Raw genomic sequence first — 14,549 nt, forward strand, 5'->3', positions numbered from 1 at the left:
AGAAGACTCTTTGACATAAATTGAAGCAAGATCCTCTATGACCCACCTCCTAGAATAACGGTACTAAAAACAAACAAATGGGACCTGAAAAGTGAAAGTGTTAGTCTCTCTCTTTGCGACCTTATGTAGCCTTCCAGGTTCCTCTGTCCGTGGGATTCTCCAGGCAAGAATACTGGAGTGGGTTGCCATTTCCTTCTCCAGGGGATCTTCCCGATCCAGAGATTGAACCTTGGTCTCCTCCATTGCAGGCAGATTCTTCACCGTCTGAGCCACCAGGGAAATTAAACTTAAAAGCTTTTGTACAGCAAAGGAAACCATAAACAAGATGAAAAGACAATCCTCAGAATGGGAGAAAATAATTGCAAATGAAGCAACTGACAAAGGATTAATCTCCAAAATATACAAGCAGCTCATGCAGCTCAATATCAGATAAACAAACAACCCAATCAAAAAATGGGTAGAAGACCTAAAAAGACATTTCTCCAAAGAAGACATACAGATGGCCAATAAACACATGAAAAAATGCTCAACATTGCTCATTGTTAGATAAAATGAAAAGTGAAAGTGAAAGTCACTCAGTTGTGTCCGATTCTTTGTGACCCCATGGACTATACAGTCTATGGAATTCTCCAGGCCAGAATACTGGAGTGGGTAGCCTTTCCCTTCTCCAGGTGATCTTCCCAACCCAGAGATCGAACCCAGATCTCCTGTACTGCAGGCGGATTCTTTGCAAATTAAAAACTAAAATGAGGTATCACCTCACATGGTCAGAGTGACCATCATCAAAAAATGTACAAACAATAAATGGGGGCCAGGATATGGAGAAAAGGGAACCCTCTTGCACCGTTGGTGGGAATGTTAATTGACATAACCATATGCAGAACATATGGGAATTTCTTTAAAAACTAGGATTAGAACTATCATATGACCCAGCAATCCCACTACTGGGCATATATCCTGGGAAAACCATAATTCAAAAAGACACATGTACCCCAATGTTCACTGCAGCACTATTTACAATAGCTAGGACATGGAAGCAACCTGGATGTCCATTGACAGGTGAATGGGCAAAGCAGACGTGGTACATATACACAATGAAATATTATTCAGCCATAAAAAGGAACAAATTTGAGTCAATTCTAGGGAGGTAGATGAACCTAGAGCCTGTTATAGAGTGAAGCAAGTCAGAAAGAAAAAACAAATACTGTATATTAATGCATGTATATGGAATGTAGAAAAATGGTACTGATGACCCTATCTGCAGGACAGGAATAAAGATGCAGACATAGAGAACAGACTTATGAACACAGCCAGGGAAGGAGAGCATGGACCTAACTGAGAGAGCAGCATAGAAACATATACATTACCATGTGAGAAACAGCTAGCTAGTGGGAAGCTGCTGTATAACACAGGAAGCTCAACCCAGTGCTGTGTGACAACCTAGAGGAGTGGGGTGGAGTAGGGTGGAGGGTAGGAGGTAGGTTCAAGAGGGAAGGGACATATATATACTTATGGCTGATTCATGTTCTTGTGTGGTAGAAACCAACACAACATTGTAAAGCAATTATCCTCCAATTTAAAATAATTTTTTTTATAGTATGATAGACCTATGTTGTTAAAAAGATGAATAAGATCGTATCAAAGATGGTAAAGAATCTGCGTGCAATGCAGGAGACCCCGGCTTGATTCCTGGGTCAGGAAGATCTGCTGGAGAAATGGACAGCGACCCACTCCAGTATTCTTGGGCTTCCCTGGTGGCTCAGCTGGTAAAGAATCCGCCTGCAATGCAGGAGACCTGGGTTTGATCCCTGGGTTGGGAAGATACCCTGGAGAAGAGAAAGGCAACCCACTCCAGTATTCTGGCCTGGAGAATTCTGGGTCGCAAAGAGTGGGACACGACTGAGCGACTTTCACTTTCACTTGCAAGAAGCTCACAACTAGGGGTCAAGAGATGTGAAAACAGTTATAATACAAAGAAAGAAAGAAAGAATGTAGTGAAGGGCCTCCCTGCTGGTCCAGTAGTTAAGAGTCCACCCTGCAATGCAAGGGACAGAAGATTCCAGGTGCCAAGGGGCAACTAAGCCGGTGCTCCACAATGCTGAAGCTGTGCCCTGGAGCTCAAGAACTGCAACTACCGAGCCCACGTGTCACAATGACTGAAGCCCGCACACCTAGAGCCCCTGCTCTGCAACAAGAGAAGCCACCATAATGAGAAGCCTGAGCACCGCAACGAAGAGTGGCCCCTGCTTGCCACAACTAGAGAAAACCATGCAGCAACGAAGACACAGCACAGTCAGTAAATAAATAGATCTTTAAAAAATAAATAATAATGCAGTGAAATAAAATCTATGATGGAAATTTCTGCTAGTTGCTACTGGGGCATAAAAGAGGAAATAACTGACTTCTCAGTAGCTTTCTTGGAGTCTTGAAGATGGAAAATTGAACTTCCAATTTATATTAAGTTCCACTGGAGTTCTTGAAGATTAATACTTCTTGTTAAGATTAATTCCTCTTATAGATACTAATATCTCTTGTTATATTTCAAGACAAAGTTAATTTGAAGGGGCATTAGTTTTGTAAACTATTTTCTGTATCAATGTTAGTGCAATAACAATAACAATAGCTATGACTATTTATTGGGTGCTTACTATATGCCAGATGCTGCTCAGTACTTTACATAAATTATCTCATTTAATCCTCGAAACAATCCTCTGAGGTATGTATTACTATCTCTATTTTACTTTTTATTTATTTAAAAATTTTTTGGCCTTGCCACGTGGCTTGTGGGATCTTAGTTCCTCAACCAGGGATGGCACTTGTGTCCTCTGCAGCAGAAGGGCAGAGTCCTAACCACTGGACCACCAGGGAACTCCCCATCATCTCCATTTTACATATGATAAAATTAAGGCTTGGAAAAGAAAAGCAACTTTGGCTTATGACTATATTTTCATTTTCTACTACCCCCGATTACCAATTATATGGTAAAACCTGGTATGTAGTTTATATTTTTTTATTAGTGTATAATTGCTTTACAATGTTGTGTTAGTTTCTGCTGTAGGACAACATGAATCAGCCATATGTATACGTATATCCCCTCCCTCTGGGACCTCCCTCCCTCCCCACTCCCCCCATCCCACCCTTCTAGGTCATCATAGAGCTGGTATGTAGTTTATTAAACACCACTGTCTACTGCCCCCTTGCCCAAAACTTTATTTTTGAATAGTGAAATAAAATCTTGAAATGCCTTTTTGTGAGATTTTGGACCTTTTGCTAAATAGGTTTTGGAATAACAAATTTTGAAGGTAGAAGGGAAGCCTCAGGAATTCATACTTTACAGATGGAAGAACTGATTCCAGAGGAGTTAAGACATCTTAGCCAAGGTTACTCATCATTCTGGAGGGAGACAAGGCTTGTCTCTCCTAACCCACTATTCTTGCCCCAGGGTCAAAGACTCAAGAATGTGCTGACTTCAATGTTCAATACAATCATCTTTACTAAACATTGTTAAACATTTTAACCAACAATAAAACATTCAAGATGAAACATTTTTTTTTTTTAACTTGGGGACATGATTTCTAGGTGATCATCAACATTTCATAGCCATTTATTTGACAAAGAACTTGATCCAATGAATGCTGTGTACCATCAAGGTAAGCATGACACAGCATAACCCAGCGGCTGTTCATAACTTAGGGAGGGGGCAGACATGCATTCAAACTGTTAAAATAATTATGTACAAACATGTACAAAGGAGAAGAAGAAGAAGGCAATGGCACCCCACTCCAGTATTCTTGCCTGGAAAATTCCATGGACGGAGGAGCCTGGTAGGCTGCAGTCCATGGGGTCGCAAAGAGTCGGAAACGACTGAGCGACTTCACTTTCACTTCATGTACAATGGTCTATTGTGCTATACAAATGTGTGAAGCAGTGGTTCTCAGCTGGAGGATGGGTCCCACTCCCATATCCCCAGCAGACATTTGGCAATGTCAGGAGATAATTTTGATTCTCACAACTTGGGAGTGGGGGTGATACTGGCATCTAGTGAGCAGAGGCCAGAGATGCGGCTAAACATCCTCAAATTCATAGGTCAGCTCCCCAACAACAAAGACTTAGGCAGCCCAAAATGTCAACAGGGCTGAGGCTGAGGTGGTATACAAGCAGCAAAGTATTTTCTACAAGGGACTGGTTATGGAAGAGTTTACTGAAGAGATGAAGATTGGAGTGAGGGAGGGTGGGCCCCCAGAAGAAGAATCAGCATGTGCACAGCCACAGAAGCAGCATATGTAAGCAATCACACACTTGTGGGAGGGTCATGGGCATAAGACTGAACAGCTAGGTAGGAGCTGACATAGGAGAAAACAGACTGAGTTGGAGGAGCCACTGTGAGAACCATGGGTCCTGTTCTGGCGCTTAACAGGTCACTCAGGAGCACAGGCTAGGTACTGATCACTGCCAGTGAAAACTGTCAAAGTGTTTAAAATGAGACTTCTCTCATCTTGCGTCCTTATGGTCTGGGGTTCTCCAGGCATATTACTTTCTCAGAGACACAGTGCATAGGCTGTTTCAATGGAATGTAAGTTCTCAGGTGGAATGGGAGAAGGCAATGGTACCCCACTCCAGCACTCTTGCCTGGAAAATCCCATGGACGGAGGAGCCTGGTGGGCTGCAGTCCATGGGGTCACTAAGTGTCGGACACGACTGAGCGACTTCACTTTCACTTTTCACTTTCATGCATTGGAGAAGGAAATGGCAACCCACTCCAGTGTTCTTGCCTGGAGAATCCCAGGGACAGGGGAGCCTGGTGGGCTGCTGTCTCTGGGGTAGCACAGAGTCGGACATGACTGAAGCGACTTAGAAGCAGCAGCAGCAACAGCAACGCCACTCAGCTGGGTCTCAACGCTGTGATGAAATCAGGAGCAGGGATGAAGTGGTTATTCCTCATGCATTAGTCTTACAGGCAAATGATGACATTCCACTTTCGGGTAGCAGTGTAGGCCAGCAATGGGGATATGTGACCCTTAAGATTAGACTGCCACCTTGAATCTAAATGAGTTGTTTTCCATTCCCTGCCAAAAAACGGTGGGCAGGGAGGCTGTTCCAATCAGGGTTTCTCTTTCTCTTAAGCTAACGATGACCAAAGCAACTGACAAACTGTCACGGAATCTGCCAGACCTCACTCTGGCCTTCCTGTCTCCCCAGCTCCTGAACTTTCCCTCCTTCTCTCATGCTCTGGGCCCATTCTTAGCAAACTAACAAGTCTCAGACTCCTGATCTGCAACCATCCTAGAGGCCTGTTGAGCTCTGGTCCAAGTGTCTATCTCTGCCCCCCGGTGGCCTGCTGATAGAGCTTCATGGAGGTGAGCAACCTTTTTCTAAGTTAGCTGGTTTCCTGAATATAATGTGGAAAACTGGATCACAGAAGAGGGCATGGATTTTACAGCATGAAAGAAAATTCAGGGAAAGAGTTAACTTGTGGCAGTTTATAGCTTCTATATTCTTTCCAGGCCTTGGAATAATTGAGAATTTAGAGAAGAGAGTATGGTAGGAAGTATTGAAATCCACCACAAACTTTTGAGAAAAATTAACTATACAAAAATATACTTTCCTTCTTTCTGTAATCATGTTATTATAGTTTTATATTGAAAAAATTTTATTTCCTCATTATACTATCACACTTGGTATTTAACACTTGAAGTTGAATTGATTAAACACGGTAAATTGAATTCCTTCAAGATCTCTTCAGAGCTAAAATAATGCAGTTATACTCTGAAGTTAGTGTTTTCTTGATTGTCATATAGCTATAAGATGTTTATTTACTACAACTTCAGGAAAGTAAAAAAAAAAAAAAACTCACTAAGATTCATCAACAAGAAACTGTGACATGAATTATCATTTCCGTTAGTTACCACTTCTTATATAGTTTAAATTATATGTATATTAGTCATTAAGATCAGGTTCTAATTTCCTCTATCACAGGACCTTTAGATTTGCTCTTACCCTTCTCTGTCCTTAGCTGTTGAAACAAGGTGTAAGTATTCTGTTTATAATTTCTAGAGAAAAAAGTTTTCATTACTGCCTATTCCTACTACATTCTTATTCCTTTACAGTGAGGTCAGTAAAAATAGATACTTTTTTCTAATAATAAAAAAATAGTGTAATTGTGAACCTCCCCTTATTTCAAAATTTCAAGCAGAAGCTGGAAAGGAGTGAATTAAATGACTTAAGATCTCTTTCAATTCTGAGCTCTGATAAGTCAAAAAATTCATAATTCTCCCTTCTGTGAAAATGGCAGGATCTGTGAAGCATGTCTTGCTAGTCTGGTGACTCTGCCATGTGATTTGTCCTGTAAAGATGAATCATATTTCTCTGATCTTTTGGTTAATTCTTCAGAAAATCTGCCCATCAAAGTTTTAAAAAATTACTTTGAAGTAATAAAAACTGAGAAAAAATGCTCTTAAATAATGCAACAAAGGTCATTACCAAACAACAAATTCCCTTAAATATTTTATTAATCATGATTTCAAAAATCACAATTTAAAAGTCAGGAAAAAAAATCTCAGGGAAAAACTAAGTATTTCTTCTGCAAGTTTCCAAGGACTTCATTACTCCTTGCCTTTTCTCTGTTCTAGAAGAATGTGCTTGGTGAGTGGAGAAGGATGGCTTTCTTAGACAGGCTTAGAAGGATGAAATCAATCCCTGACTTGAATTTCCCTCCCTCTGCCTTAAGGTTAGACTTTCCAAAAGGGTCTGTCAGTGGGTGTGATTTCCTAAGATTTCCAGGTAGAGCAATGTCAGAAACTTCTTTGATTTCCGATTGCACTCCTCCCTCTAGAGCAGTAGGAAGTTTTTATAGGTTTTTTCCCTCACAAATTTGATCCATTTGATAAATTCAACTGCATAAAACACTGGTTGGCTTTCTGGTGACTAAATGATTATTAGGATAATGGGTTCTTGGTCATACAAACAGTTCAAACCCAAGCTTCATCACTTAATTACTATGTAACCTTGGCAAGTTCTTTAACCTCTCTAAGCTTCAATGTCAGTTGGCACTAGTGGTAAAGAACACTCCTGCCAATGCAGGAGATGTAAAAGATGTGGGTTCAATCCCTGAGTCGGGAAGATCCCCTGGAGGATGGAATGGCAATCACCTCCAGTATTCATGCCTGGAGAATCCCATGGACAGAGGAGCCTGGTGGGCTACAGTCCATAGGGTTGCAAAGAGTCAGATACGACTGAAGTGATTTAACACACAATCTTCAATCTCCTTAAAAATGGAAAAATATCTATCTCATAAACTTGCTGTTGTACAGTCACTAAGTCATGTCTAACTCTTTGTGAACTCTATATAATGTTATATGAGGGTTCATTTATACACAGTATTTTGCACAATGAAAGATCAATAAATATTAGCTAATAAGATTAAGAGAATCCCTTGATTTATAGCAGCGGCTATACTCTTGAAAGTCAGGATAACTGGCAAAACCTCAACTGGCAAGATGAATTCACATGAAATACATATATTTCATATCACAAAATTCACCCTTCTATAGTGTGCAATTCAGTGACTTTTTGCATATTCACAAAGTTGTACAACCATCACCATTATCTAACTTTAGAACATGTTTATCACTCTGAAAGAAATTCCATACCATTAGCAATCACTCTTCATTTCCCTCTTGCTCCAGCCCTAGCAACAACTAGTCTACTTAAGTTTTAAAATTTTAATGTTATTGGTGTATAGTTGATTTACAATGTAGTATTAGTTTCAGTTGTATGGCAAAGTGATTCACTTATACATACACATATATTCATTCTTTTTTAGATTATTTCTCTGACAGGTTCTCACAAAATATTGAGTAGAGTTCCCTGTATTATACAATTGCTTGTCCTTGTTGGTTATCTATCTTATATATATAGTAGTGTGTGCATGAATATGCCAAGCTCTGGATTTGCCCTCCCCCCGACATTTCCCCTTTGGTAACCAGAAGTTTGTTTCTGTTTTGTAAATAAGTTCATTTGTATCATTTAAAAAATTAGACTCCTCACACCAGTGATATCCGCTGAAATCTGTCTTTCTCTGGCTCACTTCGTTTAGGGTGATCTCTAGGTCCACCCATGTTGCTGCCAATGGCATCATGTCCTTCTCTTCACGGCTGAGTAATATTCCACTGTGTGTATGTACATCTTCTTTATCCATTCCTCTCTTGATGGACATTCAGGGTGCTGCTGTGTCGTGGCTGTTGTAAGTAGTGGGGGTGCATGTTATCTTTTTGGATTATGGTTTTCTCCTAATGTATGTCCAGGAGTGGGACTGCTAGATCACATGGTAGATCTACTTTTAGTTTCTTAGGGAACATCCATACTGTTCTCCATAGTGGTTATACCAAGTTACAGTCCCATCAAAAATGTAGGAGGCTTTCCTTTTCTCCACACACTCTTCAGCATTTATTATTTGTATTTATCAGTTCAGTTCAGTTTAATTGCTCAGTTGTGTCCGACTCTTTGCGACCCCATGGACTGCAGCACGCCAGGCCTCCTTGTCCCTCACCAACTCCCAGAGTGTACTCAGACTCATGTCCATTGAGTTGGTGACGCCATCCATCTCATCCTCTGTCATCCCCTTCTCCTCCCGCCTTCAATCTTTCCCAGCATCAGGGTCTTTTCAAATGATTCAGCTCTTTGCATCTGGTGGCCAAAGTATTGGAGTTTCAGCTTCAGTATCAGTCCTTTCAATTAATAACCAGGGTTGATTTCCTTTAGGATGGACTAGTTGGAACTCCATGCAGTCCAAGCGACTCTCAAAGAGTCTTCTCCAGCACCACAGTTCAAAAGCATCAATTCTTTGGCATTCAGCTTTCTTTACAGTCCCACTCTTATATCCATACTGGAAAAATCATAGCTTTGACTAGATGGACTTTTGCTGACAAAGTAATGTCTCTGCTTTCTAATATGCTGTCTAGGTTGGTCACAATTTTCTTCCAAGGAGTAAGTGTCTTTTAATTTCATGGCTACAGTCACCATCTATGGTGATTTTGGAGCCCTCCAAAATAAAGTGTGTCACTGTTTCCACTGTTTCCCCATCTATTTGCCATGAATGATGGGACCAGATGTCATGATCTTCGTTTTCTGAATGTTGAGCTTTAAGTCAACTTTTTCACTCTCCTCTTTCACTTTCATCAAGAGGCTCTTTAGGTCTTCGCTTTCTGCCCTAAGGGTGGTGTCATCTGCATATCTGAGGTTAATGATCCTTCTCCCGGCAATCTTGATTCCAGCTTGTGCTTCTTCCAGCCCAGTATTTCTCAAGATACTCTGCATATCAGTTAAATGAGCATGGTGACAATATACAGCCTTGACGTATTCCTTTTCCTATTTGGAACCAGTTTGTCGCTCCATGTCCAGTTCTACCTGTTGCTTCCTGACCTGCATACAGATTTCTCAAGAGGCAGGTCAGGTGGTCCATCTCTTAAAGAATTTTCCAGAGTTTGTTGTGATCCACACAGTCAAAGGCTTTGGCACAGTCAATAAACCGGAAATAGATGTTTTTCTGGAATTCTCTTGCTTTTTCGATGATCCAGTGGATGTTGGAAATTTGATCTCTGGTTCCTCTGCCTTTTCTAAAACCAGCTTGAATATATGGAAGTTCACGGTTCACATATTGCTGAAGCTTGGCTTGGAGAATTTTGAGCATGACTTTACTAGCATGTGAGATGAGTTCAATTGTGCAATAGTTTGAGCATTCTTTGGTGTTGCCTTTCTTTGGAATTGGAATGAAAACTGACCTTTTCCAGTCCTGTGGCCACTGCTGAGTTTTCAAAAATTTGCTGGCATATTGAGTGCAGCGCTTTCACAGCATCGTCTTTTAGGATTTGAAATTGCTCACCTGGAATTCCTACAAGACTTTTTAGAACTAACACCCAAAAAAGATGTCCTTTTTATTATAGGAGACTGGAATGCAAAAGTCCCCTCAAGAAACACCTGGAGTAACAGGCAAATTTGGCCTTGGAATATGGAATGAAGTAGGGCAAAGACTAATAGAGTTTTGCCAATAAAATGCACTGGTCATAACAAACACCCTTTTCCAACAACACAAGAGAAGACTCTATACATGGACATCACCAGATGGAGAAGCTCTATACAGTCAGCAAAAACAAGACAGGAGCTGACTGTGGCTCAGACCATGAACTCCTTATTGCCAAATTCAGACTTAAATTGAAGAAAGTAGGGAAAACCACTAGACCAGGTATGACCTAAACCAAATCCCTTATGATTATACAGTGGAAGTGAGAAATAGATTTAAGGGCCTAGATCTGATAGATAGAGTGCCTGAAGAACTATGGACTGAGGTTCGTGACATTGTACAGGAGACAGGGATCAAGACCATTCCCATGGAAAAGAAATGCAAAAAAGTGAAATGGCTGTCTGGGGAGGCCTTACAAATAGCTGTGAAAAGAAGAGAAGTGAAAAGCAAAGGAGAAAAGGAAAGATATAAACATCTGAATGCAGAGTTCCAAAGAATAGCAAGAAGAGATAAGAAAGCCTTCTTCAGCGATCAGTGCAAAGAACTAGAGGAAAACAACAGAATGGGAAAGACTAGAGATCTCTTCAAGAAAATCAGAGATACCAAACGAACACTTCATGCAAAGATGGGCTCGATAAAGGACAGAAATGGTATGGACCTAACAGAAGCAGAAGATATTAAGAAGGGATGGCAAGAATACACAGAAGAACTGTACAAAAAAGATCTTCAAGACCAAGATAATCATGATGGTGTTATCACTCACCTAGAGCCAGACATCCTGGAATGTGAAGTCAAGTGGGCCTTAGGAAGCATCTCCACAAACAAATAGGAGGTGATAGAATTCCAGTTGAGCTATTCCAAATCCTGAAAGATGATGCTGTGAAAGTGCTGCACTCAATATGCCAGCAAATTTGGAAAACTCAGCAGTGGCCACAGGACTTTGGAAAAGGTCAGTTTTCATTCCAATCCCAAAGAAAGGCAATGCCAAAGAATGCTCAAACGACCACACAATTCACTCATCTCACACGCTAGTAAAGTAATGCTTAAAATTCTCCAAGCCAGGCTTCAGCAATACGTGAACCGCGACCTTCCAGATGTTCAAGCTGGTTTTAGAAAAGGCAGAGGAACCAGAGATCAAATTGCCAACATCCGCTGGATCATCAGAAAAGCAAGAGAGTTCCAGAAAAACATCTATTTCTGCTTTATTGACTATGCCAAAGCCTTTGACAGTGTGGATCACAATAAACTGTGGAAAATTCTGAAAGAGATGGGAATACCAGACCACCTGACCTGCCTCTTGAGAAACCTGTATGCAGGTCAGGAAGCAACAGTTAGAACTGGACATGGAACAACAGACTGGTTCCAAATAGGAAAAGGAGTTCGTCAAGGCTGTATATTGTCACCCTGTTTATTTAACTTATATGCAGAGTACATCATGAGAAACGCTGGACTGGAAGAAACACAAGCTGGAATCTAGATTGCCGGGAGAAATATCAATAACCTCAGATATGCAGATGACACCACCCTTACGGCAGAAAGTGAAGAGGAACTAAAAAGCCTCTTGATGAAGGTGAAAGTGGAGAGTGAAAAAGTTGGCTTAAAGCTCAACATTCAGAAAACGAAGATCATGGCATCTGGTCCCATCATTTCATGGGAAATAAATGGGGAAACAGTGTCAGACTTTGTTTTTCTGGGCTCCAAAATCACTGCAGATGGTGATTGCAGCCATGAAATTAAAAGAAGCTTACTCCTTGGAAGAAAAGTTATGACCAACCTAGATAGCATATTCAAAAGCAGAGACATTACTTTGCCAACAAAGGTTTGTCTAGTCAAGGCTATGGTTTTTCCTGTGGTCATGTATGGATGTGAGAGTTGGACTGTGAAGAAGGCTGAGTGCCGAAGAATTGATGCTTTTGAACTGTGGTGTTGGATAAGACTCTTGAGAGTCCTTTGGACTGCAAGGAGATCCAACCAGTCCATTCTGAAGGAGATCAGCCCTGGGATTTCTTTGGAAGGAATGATGCTAAAGCTGAAACTCCAGTACTTTGGCCACCTCATGTGAAGAGTTGACTCATTGGAAAAGACTCTGATGCTGGGAGGGATTGGGGGCAAGGGGAGAAGGGGATGACAGAGGATGAGATGGCTGGATGGCATTACTGACTTGATGGACATGAGTCTGAGTGAACTCCAGGAGTTGGTGATGGACAGGGAGGCCTGGCGTGCTGCGGTTCATGGGGTCGCAAAGAGTCGGACATGACTGAGCGACTGATCTGATCTCATTTGATCTGAACTGGAATTCCATCACCTCCACTAGCTTTGTTCGTAGTGATGCTTCCTAAGGCCCTCTTGACTTCACATTCCAGGATGTCTGGCTCTAGGTGAGTGATCACAGGATCGTGATTATCTGGGTCATAAAGATCTTTTTTGTATAGTTCTTCTGTGTATTCTTGCCACATCTTCTTAGTATCTTCTGCTTCTGTTAGATCCATACCATTTCTGTCCTTTATTGTGCCCATCCTTGCATGAAATGTTCCCTTGGTATCTTTAATTTACTTGAAGAGATCTCTAGTATTTCCCATTCTATTGTTTTCCTCTATTTTCATTAATATGTAAAAGAACGATAAATTTAAAATTCCTTCTATACAACAGAACTGTAGGAAATAAGACTAGAAATAAAAGTTTGCAACATGTTGTAGAGAATTCTGAATTCTGGGGCCCTTAAACAAACACAAAACTTATTTTGGTAGGCTATGGAGAGGAAAAAAGGATTTTTGAGCCAGATGAGGGTTAGCAATTATCATTTCTATCAGTATTATTAACTAGATCTTGCAGCTGATTAGATGATAGAGAATGAAGAAGAAAATAGCCAAAGATAATTCAGATTTCAAAAGTGAGATGCTGAAGTTCAATAAATAGAAACAGAGAAGTCAAGTTGGATAGAGTAACATGGAAACTTACATTACCATATGTAAAATAGATAACCAATGGGAATTTGCTGTATGTCTCAGGAAACTCAAACAGGTGCTCTGCACCAACCTAGAGGGGTGGGATGGGGAGGGAGATGGGAAGGAGGTTCAAAAGGGAGGGGACATATGAAAACCTATGGCTGATTCATGTTGAGGTTTGACAGAAAACAACAAAATTCTGTAAAGCAATTATCCTTCAATTCCAAAATAAATAAATTTAAAAAAGAGAGAAGAAACTGGTTTAGAAAGAGAGACAAGTTCTATTTAAGTTATGTTGAGTTTAAAGGACATAGTTTTGGGTTCAGAAATTCAGATTTGGGAGTCATGTTTGTAGAAGCTGTATATGAAGTTATGGGAATGAACAGCTCACTTGGCAAGATGAGAGTACAGAACCAGAAGAGCGCTGAAGACAGTTCTGGTGATTATTTACTCAGAGATAAGGAAGAGAAACCAGCTAAGGCAGGGGAGTGGTCAGAGACAAGAGAACTAGGGCGGCATTGGACCACAAGAGACAAAGGAGACACTCAATACATCAAGGAGAATGAAAATTAATGTATTAAATGAGTGTTTAGTAAATTACACAGCAAGCTTTAAGAAAACACTTTCTACAGGGTGCTGGGGTAAAGGGTCTATTACAAGAGCAGAGATTCAGAAAGGTTACCTTAAGTGAAGAGGCATTCTGAGGATAAACATCCATCCATCTAACGCATTTGTTGAGCCCCTAGGAAGGCAAGGTGTTGTGTTAGGGGCAGGAATCCAGGAAAAGTCAAGGGACAGTGCTGTGGTTAATGTAACACAGTCACTCCCCACATCTGTTTCTATAATGTACTTCTTGTCTCGATCATCTAACTGATTCTTTCCACCCTCCAGTTCCAGTTCCAGTTCAGTTGCTCAGTCGTGTCCGACTCTTTGCGACCCCATGAATTGTAGCATGCCAGGCCTCTCTTGTCCATCACCAACCCCCGGGGTTCACTCAAACTCATGTCCATCGAGTCGATGATGCCATCCAGCCATCTCATCCTCTGTTGTCCCCTTCTACTCCTGCCCCCAATCCCTCCCAGCATCAGGGTCTTTTCCAATAAGTCAACTCTTTGCATGAGGTGGCCAAAGTACTGGAGTTTCAGCTTTAGCATCACTCCTTCCAATGAACACCCAGGACTGATCTCCTTTAGAATGGACTGGTTGGATCTCCTTGCAGTCCAAGGGACTCTCAAGAGTCTTATCCAACACCATAATTCAAAAGCATCAATTCTTCGGCACTCAGCTTTCTTCACTGTCCAACTCTCACATCCATACATGACCACTGGAAAAACCATAGCCTTGACTAGACAGACCTTTGTTGGCAAAGTAATGTCTCTGCTTTTGAATATGCTATCTAGGTTGGTCATAACTTGAGTAAGCGTCTTTTAATTTCATGGCTGCAATCACCATCTGCAGTGATTTTCGAGCCCAGAAAAATAAAGTCTGATACTGTTTCCCCATCTATTTGCCATGAAGTGATTGGACCAGATGCCATGATCTTCGTTTTCTGAATGTTGAGCTTTAAGCCAACTTTTTCACTCTCC

At 41.0% G+C, this 14,549-nt stretch overlaps 1 protein-coding gene across 2 annotated transcripts in view; it reads left to right on the forward strand.

Annotated features, from left to right (window-relative positions):
- The first annotated feature begins 5,156 nt into the window (after positions 1-5,156).
- The window catches only part of TRIM69 (tripartite motif containing 69), a 36,732-nt gene continuing 27,339 nt past the window's right edge, over positions 5,157-14,549 (forward strand). Inside the window, exons 1-2 of one of the 2 annotated variants that reach the window (XM_070798042.1) lie at positions 5,157-5,357; positions 8,096-8,242. In XM_070798042.1, coding sequence (XP_070654143.1) covers positions 8,177-8,242 — 66 coding nt within the window. In that variant the 5' untranslated portion in view covers positions 5,157-5,357; positions 8,096-8,176. The remainder of the gene's footprint in view (positions 5,358-8,095; positions 8,243-14,549) is intronic. The other variant, XM_019967990.2, reaches the window with a different exon arrangement.

This window comes from Bos indicus, chromosome 10, assembly GCF_029378745.1.
Source record: "Bos indicus isolate NIAB-ARS_2022 breed Sahiwal x Tharparkar chromosome 10, NIAB-ARS_B.indTharparkar_mat_pri_1.0, whole genome shotgun sequence".
NCBI classification, from domain to species: Eukaryota; Metazoa; Chordata; class Mammalia; order Artiodactyla; family Bovidae; genus Bos; species Bos indicus.